At 40.8% G+C, this 16969-nt stretch overlaps 1 protein-coding gene across 1 annotated transcript in view; it reads right to left on the bottom strand.

Annotated features, from left to right (window-relative positions):
* CLSTN2 (calsyntenin 2) overlaps positions 1 to 15479 on the bottom strand; it is a 741013-nt gene extending 725534 nt beyond the window's left edge. The window contains exon 1 of the mRNA XM_083178042.1: positions 15182 to 15479. Coding sequence (XP_083034168.1) covers positions 15182 to 15248 — 67 coding nt within the window. The 5' untranslated portion in view covers positions 15249 to 15479. The remainder of the gene's footprint in view (positions 1 to 15181) is intronic.
* Positions 15480 to 16969: the final 1490 nt, after the last annotated feature.

Here is a 16969-nt window from a genome sequence, read left to right as displayed (position 1 = left end):
GAGAGAGAGAGAGAAATACTTCATAAATGCAGGGTTGCCTACCCTCCCGGAATGGACGGGAGGCTCCCAAATATAAGGTACCCTTCCCAGCCCCCTGGAAAGGTAAGCGACTCTCCCGTATTCCGCACCCCAGATATCCCCATTATTTTACCTCGATTTGCGGCTTTTGGGGGAAGGGCTAAATATGCAAATTGTGTAATTTAGCCCTGCCCCCTCCTCGGAAACTTAATGAAGTCTACATAAGGCCCCGCCCCTCGAAGTGCTGCTGACAATCTCCTCTCCGGGCTTCTCCAGGAGAGGAGACTTTAAAAGTAGGCAACCCTGCGTAAGTGACAATAGCAAGGTTGCTGATCGGGGATTATAAAAGCAGGTTTGATTAATAGTCTTTTTTTTTTTTAAACATTACAGCATTTCGATTACCATAGCAATATCCAGCAACACGAATATAGGGAAGATTACAGCCAGGCTGAATAAAAACGTTTATGTCTCGTAAACGTTTGTCATATGAGATGACGTGTGACTGTCACCTTGCTCCCGTCATCTTGTCATTAAATTCAAATCTGGACAACCTATCACATGTCCTGAGCGTCTGACAATGTGTTTCCTATCACAAGCTGTATGATTAGAAAGCTTGGACGGCTCTTGCTGTACCATGTTACTGAGTGTAGGGTGCGTGATATGTCTACACAGAACTATGCCAACCTCAGAGCAAGGAAAACAGGAGGACGGCATAACCAATTTACCATATGAGCCTTGATACATGATAGCTTCCCACGAGACCTCATTATTATCACAGCGCTCATGTCTTCTCCTTCTACAGTAGCTGCTCGAATAATTTGTTTACTTCCAAAAGAAAAGAAATCAACATGTTTGATAGAATAGACGTATTTAAACCCATATAAATGGGGTTCTTAAGCGTCATCCTTAGACGGAAATAAAAACTGAACTAGAATGTAGAAGTTGCAGAGAAAGACAGCGGGATATATATAGACTATTGTTTTCCACCTAACGATTTCCCAAAAAAAGCCAAGTGTCAGTATTACATATATTTTACATAATCCACGGAAGCTGTGCATGGTGCATGCACGGAACAGTATGCAGTTAAACAGTGTAGGAGGAATTGCAGTTTTAAACTATTAATTTGTTTGCAGTCAGCATGAGTATTTGTAAAGCCAGAATAGAAATATTCCCTGGTGCTAGTTAAGTAAAGACGTATGGTTGCTTTGCAAACATTTAGAAGGCTGACATCACGCACAAGGTTTAACCCTTCCGAAGTTCAGCAAGCCGATGAATGTACAAGGTATTACTGCGCTATTAGGCATTTTTGTTTATTTTATTCACCCGAGTTCCGAGATTTCTGAGCAGTTAGAAAGGCCATGGAATACATCTCATTATTGCCATATATGCTGAATTAAATAAGAGCAGTGTAGCAGCTCTGCAGCTTCTGTGTCACGCCTGGTTTGCACCGTAATGAATGGGGTATGTTTTGCATTATGACTTTGTGAATGTCAAATAAAGAAAAGGGTTTTTTTGTTTGTTTTTTTTGCTTTGTTTTTATTATTCTCGGCTGGGCCTTTTTGTCTGAAAAAATGGCAAGTCCCCACTCCCCCCCACCCCCACCCCCACCCACACACACACATTTATCTTTAATTATTCCAATAGTTTTATAATAATAATAATAATAATAAATTGACATGAAAATAGACAGCATTCACCGCTATCATCTAGCTACATATAAATAGCAACCAGGATGGTCCAGCACAGCCACTTGTCCCACTGTTCTCTCGGCGGGTGCCCACACAATGCCTCAGCATAAATACAGTTCAAAAAGAATGCAGCACTCCAGCCTTTCAACATGAAAACTTTTTAGTGAATCAGCAAATTATACAGCAACGTTTCAACACAACAGTCTTGTCATCAGGCTTATATATATATGTCTAGTGTCCGTTTGTGTATCTCTGAAACACTGCCATCTATTGGCAGTGAGTGAAACTACATATCTTTCTCTCTCACATGCACAAACACAGAGGTAATCACAAGGTAGCAGACTAGCTTTCGAAGCATTAGTTTTGAGCGGGCTTACTAGAACAGAAATACTTGGCTTGGTGCCCTTAGTTCATATCAGTACATCCAGGAAGCAATGGCGGCACTCATTGCTCTATTAACCACGCTGATGCCGCAGTAGAATTTAACATTTCAGGATTCTTGAGGTCAATTGGAGACAGCACTCATTCCATTAATTTGTCAGGACCTTTGCACTCTGTAAGGAAATATCTGTCACATCACTCACTGATCTCAATTTCCTATTTGTCAGGACACATTGCACTTTGACACCACGGTCAAATGTAATAGGGGTGTGAGACCAGGTAAGAGATTTTGGGACAGTTTTCCCATTTTTTTAAAGCGGCAATCATTCACACTGAAAAAAACAGGTTGATTTAGCCATGTTATTGTTTGCTGCTTTAAAAATGTTTTTAAAAACTCTCCCAAAATCTCTTACTTTACTATACTATTAAGCGGCATACATCATAGGAATATAACAAATATATTCCTATGATGCATGCCGCTTAATAGTATAGTTTTGTTGTGGTATTTCTTATGTACTCATGTGTCTGATTATGTTTTGTCTGTCCCGGCATTGGTTTTAACTGACACATTGTCATCTCTTATGTATTGTATTTTAGATTTTGTTTATCGTCGCCCAGGTTACCATGCGTCCTGCGCATGCACGGCTCGACGCGGCTGCCTGGTGCGTCTCACATCATTGACGAGCGATGCGTCTAGACACCGGGACCTGGCTGATGGTCAATCGTGAGGTTGTGTTACTGTATGTTATTGCTTTGATTGTCCTGATGAAGAAGCATTAAAGTTAAGCTTCGAAACGTTGACTATAATGGCAGCCTAAGATTGTGCATTATTAACGGAGAGTGCCACCCATAACGCTGATATATATATATATATATATATATATGTATATACCCCCCCCCCCCCAGCAGTTACCCATTGACCAAGTTTATACTGCCTTTACTCTGTGTTTTGACAGTGTAATATTCTCCCATGCAGTTTGCGGCCAGTAATGACAAGTGCAAGGGGGCCCCCCTATCTAATCTGGCACTGAGGACAGATCGCTGATCTGAAACTGAATAGCTCAAGGGAATTTTCCTGTGGAAACAGATTGCATGGATCATCTCAAGGCTAACTGACTCTGCTCCTCTGTGCACCATTCTGGTGATGTGGGATATATACAGTATAAACACGGTAAAGGTTACCTGTATGCCCTGTAGCACATGCACCAGTGTCTAACAGCAGTAAGCCGTCTAGTGAGTCTATGCAAATGGCCTACAAACCCTCACCATATATATATATATCTGTGCATCCAAATATGCAAGGACTGAGATGCCAACTTTTAGTATTTGTGCACTCTGGAATATTGAATACACCATCGTTGGAACCATGCACCATTTTCTCTGTGTGGCCACAGCCTCCTATGCCTGCAGCTCTGCATCTGTGTCTACAGCCACTTGCATGGCACTACTATAACACATGCCTTGAACATCCCATGTTTTCTTGCTCTGGCAGCCACCTCGTTGTCACCACCCAGGAATGCCCATCACTTTTGTACCACACTTGTTATACCGTCTGATACTATCGCACCAGCACTTTGTGAGAGTACCTCGTAATGCATGCATTGTAGGAGTTTTCAGAAGTTTTCCACATGCCCCATAATATTTAAAATACTTTTTAATGTTGTGAATGAATGGTGAATGTTAAAGAAAGGACACCAGTCTGGCCAAGTTCAGCAGGGAGCCTGGACATGCAACAGGGTATCTGACAGGAAATCCCACAAGCCGACTCAGTGGCTAAGTGTTCTGGTGGCTGAGTGCACAAAGAAAAATCCCAGAAACAGTGGGCAATCAGTGACCGGTGATGGCTGAAGTGAGAGGCTGCTGGACTGATTGGGACAGCCTAGAGTGAATTCCAAGTGCTGGGGAAATGGTTAGGAAGTTCCCATGGCCCTGTGACTGTTCCAGTGGGCTATCATTTGGCTGCTAGACCCAAGACTGCACGCAAACTGAAAAACACTTATTGGATCAATTAAATTAAATCGGCTACCAGAGAGGAGCACATCGGGAAGCCAGGCAGCTAAAGTAGGCGGAAAGCAAAATATGCTTCACTGAGAGGGTGGCACCATAGGAAGCCGAACGTGCTGTCACCTGACAGTGACTGGGCACAGAGTCCTGCCTCCGCTCCTGCATCAGTTACAGTCCCAGAGAAGTCTCCGCTTACAGTAAACTGTTCCAGCATAAACCTGCTTGCTGTCCAGGAGCTGTGGTGCTGCAGCTGAAGATGATGAAGAGATGTTACACAGCCAGCTGGCAGGTTTCCTCTTCTCCCTCTTAATCTTCTCAACATGAAAAGGAAAGCCTACTGGATTTAAATAACTATTTATCAAGTATCATCTCTAGGACAGGCTTTCAATTGAGACAAGTTAAAGCCGGGCTGGGCTGAATGTAAAGTCAGAGTCATCTTCAATAAATTCAGATTTAAAGTTGTTCTTCTTTATTCATTTTCCTTCTCCTAAACCAGTGGTTCTCAAACTTTCTTGAGTCACAGCACCCTAGACTATCAGCGTTTTGTTCACAGCACCTCTAAAATGTTTTTTTTTTTATTAATAAATTATGTAAATTGTTCCTACCTGTCAATCTTACGTCCAGTTACATGGTGATGTCTACATGGTTTATGATTAGCAGCCACTAGCAGTGGTTTTATTAACCCTTTGAATGCCAACATCTGTTAGAGATGCACAAAATATCCTCCAAAAAACACCAGCATCGCTCACATTTGTAATATAAATTCAAATGAAAAATGTTTTACATCAGGTAAACATTGCAGGTCATTATGATGAATAAAAAGGTCTGCTTGGCAATTTTCACACCAATTTTGACAAATTCACTTGGCACTCAAAAGGTTAATCACTTTGACAATAAATAATTTCATTTGGTCCTGGACCACCAACCGTAGACACCCTGGCAGGAGACTCACAGCACCCCTGGGTGCTAGAGACACAGTTTGAGAACCATTGGCCTAAACCTAACAACAAACACTCAAGTGACTTATACTGATTATCTATCCAACGTCTGCCTTAAAATACTAGAATTTTTTTTTAATTCAGAGCTATTCTTTGTAACACATCATCCTGATATCCTATGCCCCTCTCAATGGCGCACAGATAAAATGGCATTGAGTGCTGAATATAGTAATCTATGGATGTATAAATGACTGTGATGACACAGCCTGGTAACTTGGCTAGAAGAGACCACAATGACTGGTCCCAGGCTTATGCTAGGTGATCGCAGCTGTACTATGTGAATAGAAATGTAATCAATTATGGTATAACATTCTCACAAATATTCAGGTACAGTAATGACACTCTGCTGAGATTTGTGATTGAATGTTACTATTCTCCTAGAACATTGGTTGTGGTAGCTGGCCGACCAGGGGGAAGACGCTGTGTTTATGTGATTAGACTGGCAGTGCATTTAGTATACAATATATTTTAAATTGTAAAATGCAACAAAATAAGTTTGAGCTATATAAATGTATATAAACAAAATGATATTTAACCCGTACTGAAAAGTCCTGTTTGCTTAATCTTGATATAAGCTTGTGCTGTCAGACAGTGCAAAATGAATAAATAATAATAAAAAGAATCTTATTATATATGACAGAAATGCATGAAACAGTGCAGTGGATTACTTCAAAGCTGGGCTAAATACATTCCTGCAAGGCCTTGCGAGTCAACAAGATCCCACCTTGCGAATGGTGGCATGCCGGCCCACCATTCGCAAAGGGAGATTCGCTCGCAGGGTCTGTAAATAAATGTTACACAGTACCATCCATGCACAGCCTAGTGGGATCCGTCCACATCATTTGTGACTTTGAAGTCACTTATATATTCGTGGATGCTCGGGGGAAGTGAGCGGGTAGATGACAACCATGGGCATTCCCATATGCTAATGAGTTGGACGCTATCTTGGGTGCGTGCATTCGGCAAACAGTCTGTTCGCCGTGGCCGCATGCACCTGTCATTTGCACATGCTCAGAAATGCGGCTGCGCATGCACATACGCCAAACTTTGGACCCCTTGCGAATTAAGGGATCCGATCGAACGGACTTTGATATGGTCCTATGAGTATCAATGGGAAAAAATATATTTTGCTTGTAAGAGAGTTGTACGCAAAGAATATATACTTTAGATCTAATGTAACAATATTCAATCTGATTATACACTAATCAATCATTTATTGAAATGTATAAATTATCCTGTTTACTTGTAAAATTTGGCTTAAATAAATATGATAAAAAATTGAAATCCCTAATCCCGGGTTTGTCTTGTACTGGTGGGTGAACTTAACCTGTCACTGCATAATAGCACATATGTAAATGAGGTATGCAGTACCTTTTAGAATATACATGATGTATAATCTATAGCCCCATACACCCCATAGAGAATTTGCCTTTGCGAGTGAACCAGAATAACCCCCTAAATTTTCACTTGGTGGGCAGAGCTGGATTGTATCCTCATCAGGCCCCATCCCCAAAATGAGGAAATGCCCCAAAATGTATAACTCCGCGATCAGGTTCGGGGCTAAACTATGTCAGATCGTCTTTAGCCCCACTCTTTTCCCAGCGCTGATAGGTCTACACTACATTTAACCTCATCCTGCCCACTTCACTAGGAAGTGGGAAGGATGTGAGAGGTCCACCAACTCTTCCAGGGCTGCGGAAGGGTAGGGGGTACACTAAAAACCCTGAGCTTCCCGCAGCTTCCAGGATGTTAGGCAAGAATGCTTACATGTTAACCGGTCATAGATTACTTGCTGCGGCTCCACTTCCCTGTTAAGTTTATTTTGTGTTTGCAGTGACGTGGAAACGGCGTGTGCGGCCGCTAAATCAGTGAGGTTCACGGCTAAATACAGCGGGCTCCCACATTAGCCGCGAGCCTCGCTGTTTGGGGTAATCCTCGCCGTCATCTGACAGTGAGGATTCCCCCAGAACATTGAATATGGTGAGCAGCCGGTAGGGGGGTTAAACGGCGAGGATCGCTTGTTTTTGCCGATCCTTGCCGTTTAACCTCCCCGCTGACCGTATTGAATACTGCCCATAGGATTGTGATTTTATATACGTTTTACATTTTCCAAATAAATGTTTTGACTTTTTAGAAATACAGTAAATAATATTAATAATAATATGCATAATATGCATATTTCTGCATAAAAAGTTTATTTTTAACAAGTTTTGTGTTACTGTACATATTTTTTTTGTGTTTTATTTTAAGACTCTAAAAATAATATGAAGCCTATATGGATCTCAGACACCCCCATCCTCACCCCACCCCCTCTTTTGTGAATTTAGTACCAGAGTCATTTTGTATTACTGGTCACACATGATTACTCTTCTGATGTAAATAAGATATCACAAAGTATATTATGGTATCAGGTGAATTACCTTCACTAGAGCTATTTAAAGTAGACTGTGAATAGAAGCCATGACCCTGTCACTAATTAGCTAGTTCCCAGCAATGACAGAAGAGCCACTTATTGGCTGGGAATTGCAGCAGTGGAAGAGGAATAGAAAGAACATTCCTTATAATATAGATGAGGGGTAGGAATAGCCAAGCTTAGAAAGTAGATCATTGTTTTAAATACTAAGCAGAAACCTTGATCAATTTATTTCATTTTGCTACAGTCATTATGGCTGTATTGTTATCAGGATAATGGTGACTTTATTGCAGTTAAAACCGATTTGTTATGCTGCACTGTACGCTATTAATGACCATGATTATAAGTTCATTCATCTCACACACACACATGTAAATGGTTTATCAGCACACCTTGCGTTTTCAAAAGGTACTTTTTATTGTATACAGACCAAACAGACCCCACAATGTTTGTTTATTTTTTACCGAAAAAACCCCCGCAAATTACTATGTCTAAAAAAATGCCTGAATGACTAAAATTCACACTTTTTCATGACCAAAAGTCGCATGTCGTCGCATTTTTCATACCACAATTTACATTCTATTACATTTGAGATTTTTTCAAAAAATGTACCATTTCTAAAAATGCGATTTTGTGCGATTTCAAATTTTACTTAAAATCTCATCCTATCACCCAAAATCTTAATACATGTTAGAGCAACACAAAAAGCGTCCATCAGCATAAGTGATGTATCTGCATCTAGCTAATCACAAGTGTCCATCATCTTTATCACCATCTAAACGTTGCATGTGCCCTGGACCACCCACAAAAAATACATCTTTCTCAGGAGTACAGGCATTCATGCTATTGTCTGAGTGTTATCACATTTGTGCTCTGACACCCTCAGAGTACTTATTGTAGAGGAGAGGTTTGGGAACCGCACAAGGTTCTACTCACCAAGTGTGAATTGGGTCAAAGGGGACCCCTTTCACCACTCTGGTGGGGTTTGGCCTGAGTTGCCTGTGACCAACTTTTTAGACGTAATGTCCCTTACAGGATAAGAGGTCTTTGTATGTTGGTGGTGCTCCCCTGAGTCCAATGTGTAAGTACAAAGTGGGGAGAGGGGAAAGTGGACTCTTTTTGTGGGGCCCCACAAAAAGAGTCCACTTTCCCCTCTCCCCACTTTGTACCCTCAGAGTACTCACTGCACTCAGCCTGTGTGATAAGCCCCTTCCTTCCCATTGGCTGTCCTGCTTACCTAGGCACAACCAAACATCAGAGCCAGAATCACACATAGACGCCAATGGGTGTGATCACTCATCTGGAAATGTGCATAACGTGTTACACAACCTGGTGTACTACTCTAGTATAATAAGACTTGTTTTATGCTGACATAACACTCCGTGTTTTAGTAATCTGTCCCAGATATGAGATACTATTTCTTTTTTCGAAGCAAGTAAGGCTGAAAAATGGTGTCATGCATCAAATCACTCTGTCCCTGCTCCATATTGACTTATTGCTGCTTGCAGATCCCACTAGATCTTTCCTGACTGGCAAATGTCTAATCACTTGCTGTAGATCAATAGAGATTGATATGCAGAATGTGACATAAGTTTTAGCAGTGCAAATCTTGTTCAGTTCGATACAGTATAGTGGAAGAAATTAATGTATGTTTGTTATGTTATTAACTATTTTGTGAATTTATATATCATTCAGATCTATCTATGTAAGTAATAAGAAATTAATATTAACGCCCAACAAAAACAAAAATGACAAGTCATTAATTTCCATTCAGTAGACTCCAACAGACTGCTGAATATGAGGCTACATCTGTATTATGAAGGTGATTGGCTTGTATTACTTCTTTCATTCACCTTCCCCCCTCCATTCTTATTGTTCCAGCTATCACAACAGGATACAGCTTTGAAGTGAATTTTACTGGGAAGAGTGAAGAGATGCACTTATTTAGTGACAGTCTCTGGGCGATTCACTGACAGGTACAAATTCTGTAAGCCAGACGATTCTCTCTGGGGTACCATATGGATTGTCACATAATGTGTCTCACAGTCCTCAGGAACGGCAACCATATGGTCACCTCTCTAGGTATGTGTAAGACACTCACACGGCAAACACTGACATAGCTGTACTGGGGCAACAACCGGAAACACATTATTAGAATATAAAGAAATAGGTTACTATAATAAATACTATACAACCTATGTATGTCCACAATATATGAAACATGTCTACATATATAGCAACAAACTCTCAATGCGCTCATAGATGTACATATATATCAGAAGACACACAACATAAGAACAGTAGCTGTTCCTCCTGTAGGATTCCTGCCAGCTAACTGATGTAAAAAGCTAACACAAAAAAAATGGACAAGAAGGCGCAGTACTTATGTAGTATCTGGGCTGCCGATTTTGTGATTGTATGCCTTACCTTAAGGCATACAATCAGATGCGATGCGATTCGATGCGAGTTTGCATAGGATTCAATGTTAAGAAGGTCCTGTTCATTTCCCCACTATCCAAGTGGGCATAGAGTTGATTTTATATAGCGTGGCGAGCGCAGCGAGCCACCGAGCCCGAAGCGTGGCGAGCGAAGCGAGCCCCGCGAGGGGACGCATATTTCTTAAAAAGTATTCTGTGTCCCCTCGCGGGGCTCGCTACGCTCGCCACGCTTCGGGCTCGGTGGCTCGCTACGCTCGCCACAGGTTTATATCCAACTCCATGCCCACTTGGATAGTGGGGAAAGGAAAAGGACCCCTTTTTCCCATTGAATTCTATGTTAAAATGGACTCAGACCATTTTAACATTGAATCCTATGGAAAAATCTTGACCATCGCATCGCATACGATTTGGTCGCATGCGATGTGATGCAATGCGATGCGATCCGATCCGATTTCTAAATCGGACGCCCAGATACTACATAAGTACCGAAGGCGCACATGGGGGTATATTGGAATGCAGACCCTAATCACACACATGTATCAAGAGGTGCTCTCATGCTGGGACTATTAGTGCACACTCCACAATATTATGCTCTGCTAGCTCATAATGAGCAATAATCAAGGTCCTTGGTATATTTATTGGCCAAATAATACAAGCCAGAAAAACAGCATCTAGGTGACCTTGTCTCTCTGGTAGATCCCTGATACTAATGGTGTGAACACACTAGAGAATCCAGCATACAATTTTTACTATATAGTCAAAATCGCATTGGGATCACATGCAGATCGTACAGGTTTTTAACCTTTGCGATCCCGATGCGCGCTCCCGGGACAGCACAAATCGAAACCCAGATAGACAGGGCAGTAATGACTATATAGTGCAGATCTGCACTATATAGTGCATATCGCATGCATGTCTTTTGGCTTGCCGTGCATTTCACTCCCAATGTTATCTGATCGCATCGGGATCGAATAGCCAACCTAATCGACCTTATGTACACACCATAAGATTGAATCTGGACGGTTATCCTAATTTCTGCTGAGTACACATCAGTAACTTATGAATTATTATAACTCCATACTTCTTCCTGCTAGAAATTTGTCGAACCCTTTTAAAACGTGTCCATTGTATCTGAGATTACAAACTTCTGAGGCACAGTATTCCATAACTTTACTGCCCTTACTGTGAAGAAACCTTTCCTTCGTTGCGTGAAGAACTTCTCCTCCAACCTAAATGGGCCTTGTGTCATCTGTACAAACCTCATGGTAAACATCTCTGGACAGTTGTATTGTTCATACAGTATATATATATATATATATATATATATATATATATATATATATATATATATAGATCATATTCCCTCTTAGTCACCTTTTGACTTGGCTTAGCTTGGCTTTAGACCCTACTTTATCCAGATTCCTGATTTTTTATGTAGTGTCGCCCAGGACTATACAACTTATTCCAGATGAGGATATACCAATGAATTATACAATGGTATGATTACACTGTCTCCCTTGCCTCTATGTCCCTTTTTATGCAAGCTAATACCTTATTGACCTATGGCGCTGCCATTGAGCACTGCAGTTAATTCTATTGTCTATGAGCACCCCCAAATCCTTCTTCATTTATAATTTTCCTAGTTGATCCGGTCAGTGGAATGGGGATTCTGGCAGGTCAGGGAGTTGGGCAATTGCAGCCATTAATATATGGGGTGGGGGGCATTAGCTGCTTATTTGATTCCTATATAGCGACACTTGATGTGTAGCCTGGACTTTTACAAGAGGGCACCAGGGAAAATTGTTATTTTGTACTAACAGCTCTCCCCACAATGCCACTGGCTCTGTATGCTGCCAGATATTCTCCCAATTGTAATTAATCATTCCCCCCTTGGTATACAGGTGGCAGTCTGTATCCAAGAACCCAGTTCCTGTTTTTATACTCACCCTGCCCTAAACTAATTACCAGTTCTGATGGGATGACAAAGGTTGAGCAAATTTGGTGTTGAGCAAATGTGGTGAGTATTGCAGATGTGTTGTGAATACTGGTTGGTTGGTTGGTTGGTTGGTTGGTTGGAGAGACCGACATGCCATGTTGTCAGAGATCTCATACACTTGTCCTGCTCACTAAACAGTTCCTGAGTATGAATCACTGGAACATTGCCAGTAGACATGCTCTGGCAGGATGAATACAGGGGGAATGCAGAAAGCTTTGACTTGGATAACCTGTGGTTGTGATATAATCTATTCTATATACTAACAATGAAACTGCTATCAGAAGAAGCCTATTGTATCAGATCATGTGTAACATTACATTGTTTTGATTTCATTGCATAGCAAAGAACATTTTTAAACAAATTTACGCACACAAAGGAAATCACAACACAATTACAAAACTTTCATCAAATAGTAAATTAGAAATCTCTGTAATCCATTCAATTTACTGTACATTAATCTCTTCAAACAAAGCCTTGCATAATGAAACAGTATATAGATGGAACAAAGTATATACTGTGCCCGTGATACATTCACATGCATTATATAAAAGATCATAAAATTAGTTTTTGTCTACAAGACCATTTATACAAATTAGTAATTGCAGTATGCTTTGTGTCTGTGTTAGCTGTATATAATGTAGTTGACTCCACTTATTAAGCTGCCCTAAAATATATTGGAACATTCGATCATTTATTAAATAAATCATTATATCTTCTATTTTAGGTACTTAACAAGTGTAACAGGGTAAACAGGATAACAGGGTAAATAGACATAGGAGTCCTATTTCTATAGGATAAAACAGATGCGGTAAACATGCAAGCCAGCGAGATCTAAATAATGGTTGCTAGGTAATGTTTAGTTCCCCCATGATCCACTTTTATTAAACTATCAATCAATCAATTTTCTCTTTATCATGTTTAATATATATAATATTCTTAATATCCATAACTAAGCAAAAGTAAAGTGATTATTAACTCAAAACTGAACCTGGGGGTGACAATGCTCTCTTTGGCCAAGAATATGTGCTGTGCTGTACTGTTCACAAAGGCATTTTACAAGTGTGCCTCAATTCCATCTGAATTTAGTGTGGGGATTTTATTTAATTATTAACAGTTCCTTATATAGCGCACACATATTCCGCAGCGCTTTACAGAGAATATTTGAACATTCACATCAGTCCCTGCCCCAGTGGCGCTTACAATCTATATTCCCTACCACGTACACGCACACACAGACATTCTAGGGTTATTTTGTTGGGAGCCAATTAGCGTATCAGTATTTTTGGGGTAAGAAACTGGAGTACCCGGAGGAAACCCACAAAAGTACTGGGAGAATATAAAAACTCTGCACAATTAGCGCCATGGTTGGAATCGAACCCATGACCATTACACCATCCATACTGCCCAATTATTCGTCAATTATCTGCAATAAATCTAAAGACCATTATTCCCCCTGAGATCAGCTCACGTCATTCAACATACTCTTACTACACATTGTCTTTTGTTGTCCTAAATCTCACAGGCTACCAATATGCTGGCATAACCGATACACCAGACACATAACATACAGATGTTTAAGAAACAAAATAAAAAAGGACAAAGATATAAATAGTATTAAGTAGTCAAAAGAACAGAAATGTAAAAGGTAGAAAACTTTTTAGTGTTGATTTTATAAATCTAATTGTGTTCAATATATTTCCATTTGGGAAGTAGGAGGATGCAATAAACACATTTTATACTGTATTAAGTGTCTTGCTTTAGAAAATGTACAGTAGAATACAGATACAAACTTCAAAATGATGGCGCCAGCCTAGAACTGTCCATTTAAACTAGCCGACACATTCTAACTACAGTAAAATTAGTTTTGCTGGCAATTCTCTGATACTATTCACCATGACCGATGCATAATGTACAGCAATGGAAATTAATGTATTACAGTATAGACTATGACCAAAGTTTCAAATACACAACTAATTTGAAAATATTTAGTTTTGCACATTACATGCAAGTGAAACATCTGCTGAGTTTGAGGAACACCAGAGTTCAATAATCAAGAACATATGAGTTATTGATAATGTTCTGGATAATGACAAGAGTGGTTATCCAGAACATTTTACTTTCCAGATGTCAAATATGCAACAAACAAGCATGTAGAGTGCACTGGTTACCCAGCAGTCCATCATCCTGACATTCAGAAGTCATCAGCCATGGCTACAAAACAAAGCCTTTAAAGTCACTTAGAGACTTAGTATTCCCTGACTAATGCAAGAGGCGGCAGATGACTGCTTTGTACGCCTTAAGAAATCAGCATGGAAGAGAACAACATAACACCAGTGGCTGTTGGATGCAATGGGGTGAAAACAAGCCACTGGTGTTAAAAGAGAACATTAGACCCTTAAAAATGATGCATTCCTCCATTTACTAACTGACGGATGGCAGGATAGGGAGCACTGCTGATATTCAGCTACAAGCAATGTCACTACCACACTCTGACTCAATCTTTCAAGGTGCTACACACACCTGCTCCTGGAACACAAAGATTAAACTCCCCACAACCAGAGGGAATGACAACACATCTACATTGCTCCTAGAGTCTGTATGGCATAATCATTAAATAGTGATTTGATTCATCCTCTACTTCTGTGCAAAAGTCTGTCATCATGAAATCTAAAAATGGCAAAGCCTGGCAATATTACTACAATCGTGTACACTGCTTTATGACAGCTATAGTCCTAAAACACACCAAAACAAAGCCATTCATATTGGTGTCAAACAGAAAATTCCAATTCTGTCTATGTAACCTTCCCAGTGCTGTCACCAGACTACAACTCCCATCATTTATACCCTAGTAGTGCCGATTATAAAACAAATGGTGTGTTTCTAGTCCAACAGAAACTATTCACTAGTATGCTTACTCATTTGTATTCCTTTACTTTATCACAGAATAAACAGGAGATTTCCAACCAGGATTAAAAACACTTTTTGCAATGTTGCATTTAATGACAATGAGAACATGTTTACCATAATGAATTAAGCAGAGCTGTAGTACACCTAGGGCCAGGAGACAAGGCATGCCCTAAGCTTTCAGAACAATGCAGCCTTCCAAAAGTATTTTAGGATGTAGAGAAGCCGCTGGAGTTAAATGGCCATGGTAAATGGTTTATGTCACATTGCAATGCGTGCACAGAAGAATTGGGCAACAAACTCCCAGAGCCTCTACTTGGTAACAGATGATCTTGTCTTACCTTTTGTGGTGAGGACACCGCAGCCAACACCCAGGAAGAAAACTGCTGTCACCCACTGAACTGACATCCTTGGAAAAAGACAGGCAGGAAAGTGCAGACAGAATCCCTGGCTCTGTGGATCTGCTCCTGGTCGTGCACACACAGGCTGGGGATGTGTAGCTCCTTTAGATGCTGCTGCTGCTGCTATAGTATGCCTGTGCAGGGAGTGACAGAGGATCGGTGTCTCCAGCTCTCTCTTCCCCAGTCCCCCTTGCAATGTCTTGCTAGTGATGCCCAGTAATTCTCAGCTCTGCTGCTGTTTCTTCTTCAGATCTGTCTGATGACAATTTAAATCCCCTGGAAAGGCTCTCTACTGCCATCTACCGGTATTCCCCAGCAACTTTTGACTTCAATAGTCAATTGAACTGCTAGCAGTTTTAAAAATACATATATCTTTAAGATCCTTGTAAACCCCTAAATTATCAGACATTCCTAATTAAGGACACCATTTAATGGGGGCAATAAATAATAGTAAAATGCATATGATAAGGTAAAACAGGAGAACATTACAGAGTATAAATGAAATATTGACTTATTGCCATTCAGGAATATGCGTACAGCTTAGTCAAATAAATTGACTTTTTTTAATTGGCCAATTCTGAATACTATGGCCTCGCAGCAAGGAAATGTTGAATTCAGCTGTACAGAAAGCATTGCCTTAAGACTCCAAAAATACATGACACACAAATAATAATTACAAAAAAAAAATGGTACATTTCCTGGGGGAGGGTGTATTTCCTATTAATAGCAACTTTCACATTTTTAATGAGAAATTCACAAGCTGTTCAAATGTGCAGCATTAATGTTTATCGTTCAATAGCTGTGCTGCCTTTTCATTTAATAGAACATGAAGGAGAAGATTTAGGAAAGGGAGAACACAGAGTTACGGCTACAAGGATTATCACAGGTATGGGGCCAATGCATGTATACAGTAGGAGGTCATTCTTGTTGATTCTCCCCGTCGTGAATTTGCAACGGGGAGCGGTGGTGTAGGACTGCGCATGTGTATATTCGCTTATGTGCATGTGCAGGCTAACTGTGCGAACGGACGTGGCACAGTCGCCTGCCCGTTTGCACGGAGCAGAGTGGGGCTGCAGGCACGGGTCGCACCCATGGAAACGCCCAGCATTATAAGGGCATCCCCATGAAAACGCTGGGCATTCCTATGTTAATTCGGCCGTGACGTGGGTCCCAGGGGGTGGGCAGCTGACGTCACCAGATGTCACTTGCCCGCCCTGTTCATGTACAAGAGCACCGCAAATGTGAGTCACCAGAGAGCGACTTAGATTTGCGAGCGTTTTAGAAATCATTGGCGACCATCGAATTATATCGGCCCCGCACACAAGGCTGCACGTCAATGCAAGGCTTTGTGAGTCAACCTGAATGACATCCATAGTGGGCTGATACTAAGATGGATGGACGTTCATCATCAATGGCTTTGCAACCATCGATGATCTATATGAGATGACAAGTGATTATTTTTTGTCTATTGAATGAGGGTCAGCGATGCCGCCCCACTCCAATGTCTGTGTGGAATCGGTGGCTATGGTCTGCACAGCAATCACTGGCTAAACCATGGTTATTTGTTTACCGATCTGTACAAGTGGCAGATGGCAATTTTTTTTAGGTTATCATTGATCTGCAAATTCACAATCCGTTTGAATATCAAATGACTTTGCATGCATATGGAAATATAGTGAAATAGCGAAAATATCTATTCGCAATCCCCTCGCTATTTGACGGACAGGA

Source organism: Crinia signifera, chromosome 3 (assembly GCF_055691185.1).
Source record: "Crinia signifera chromosome 3, ASM5569118v1, whole genome shotgun sequence".
Taxonomy (NCBI): domain Eukaryota; kingdom Metazoa; phylum Chordata; class Amphibia; order Anura; family Myobatrachidae; genus Crinia; species Crinia signifera.
Note: the sequence above shows the minus strand (reverse complement) of the source record. Positions and strands in the feature narration are given on the sequence as shown.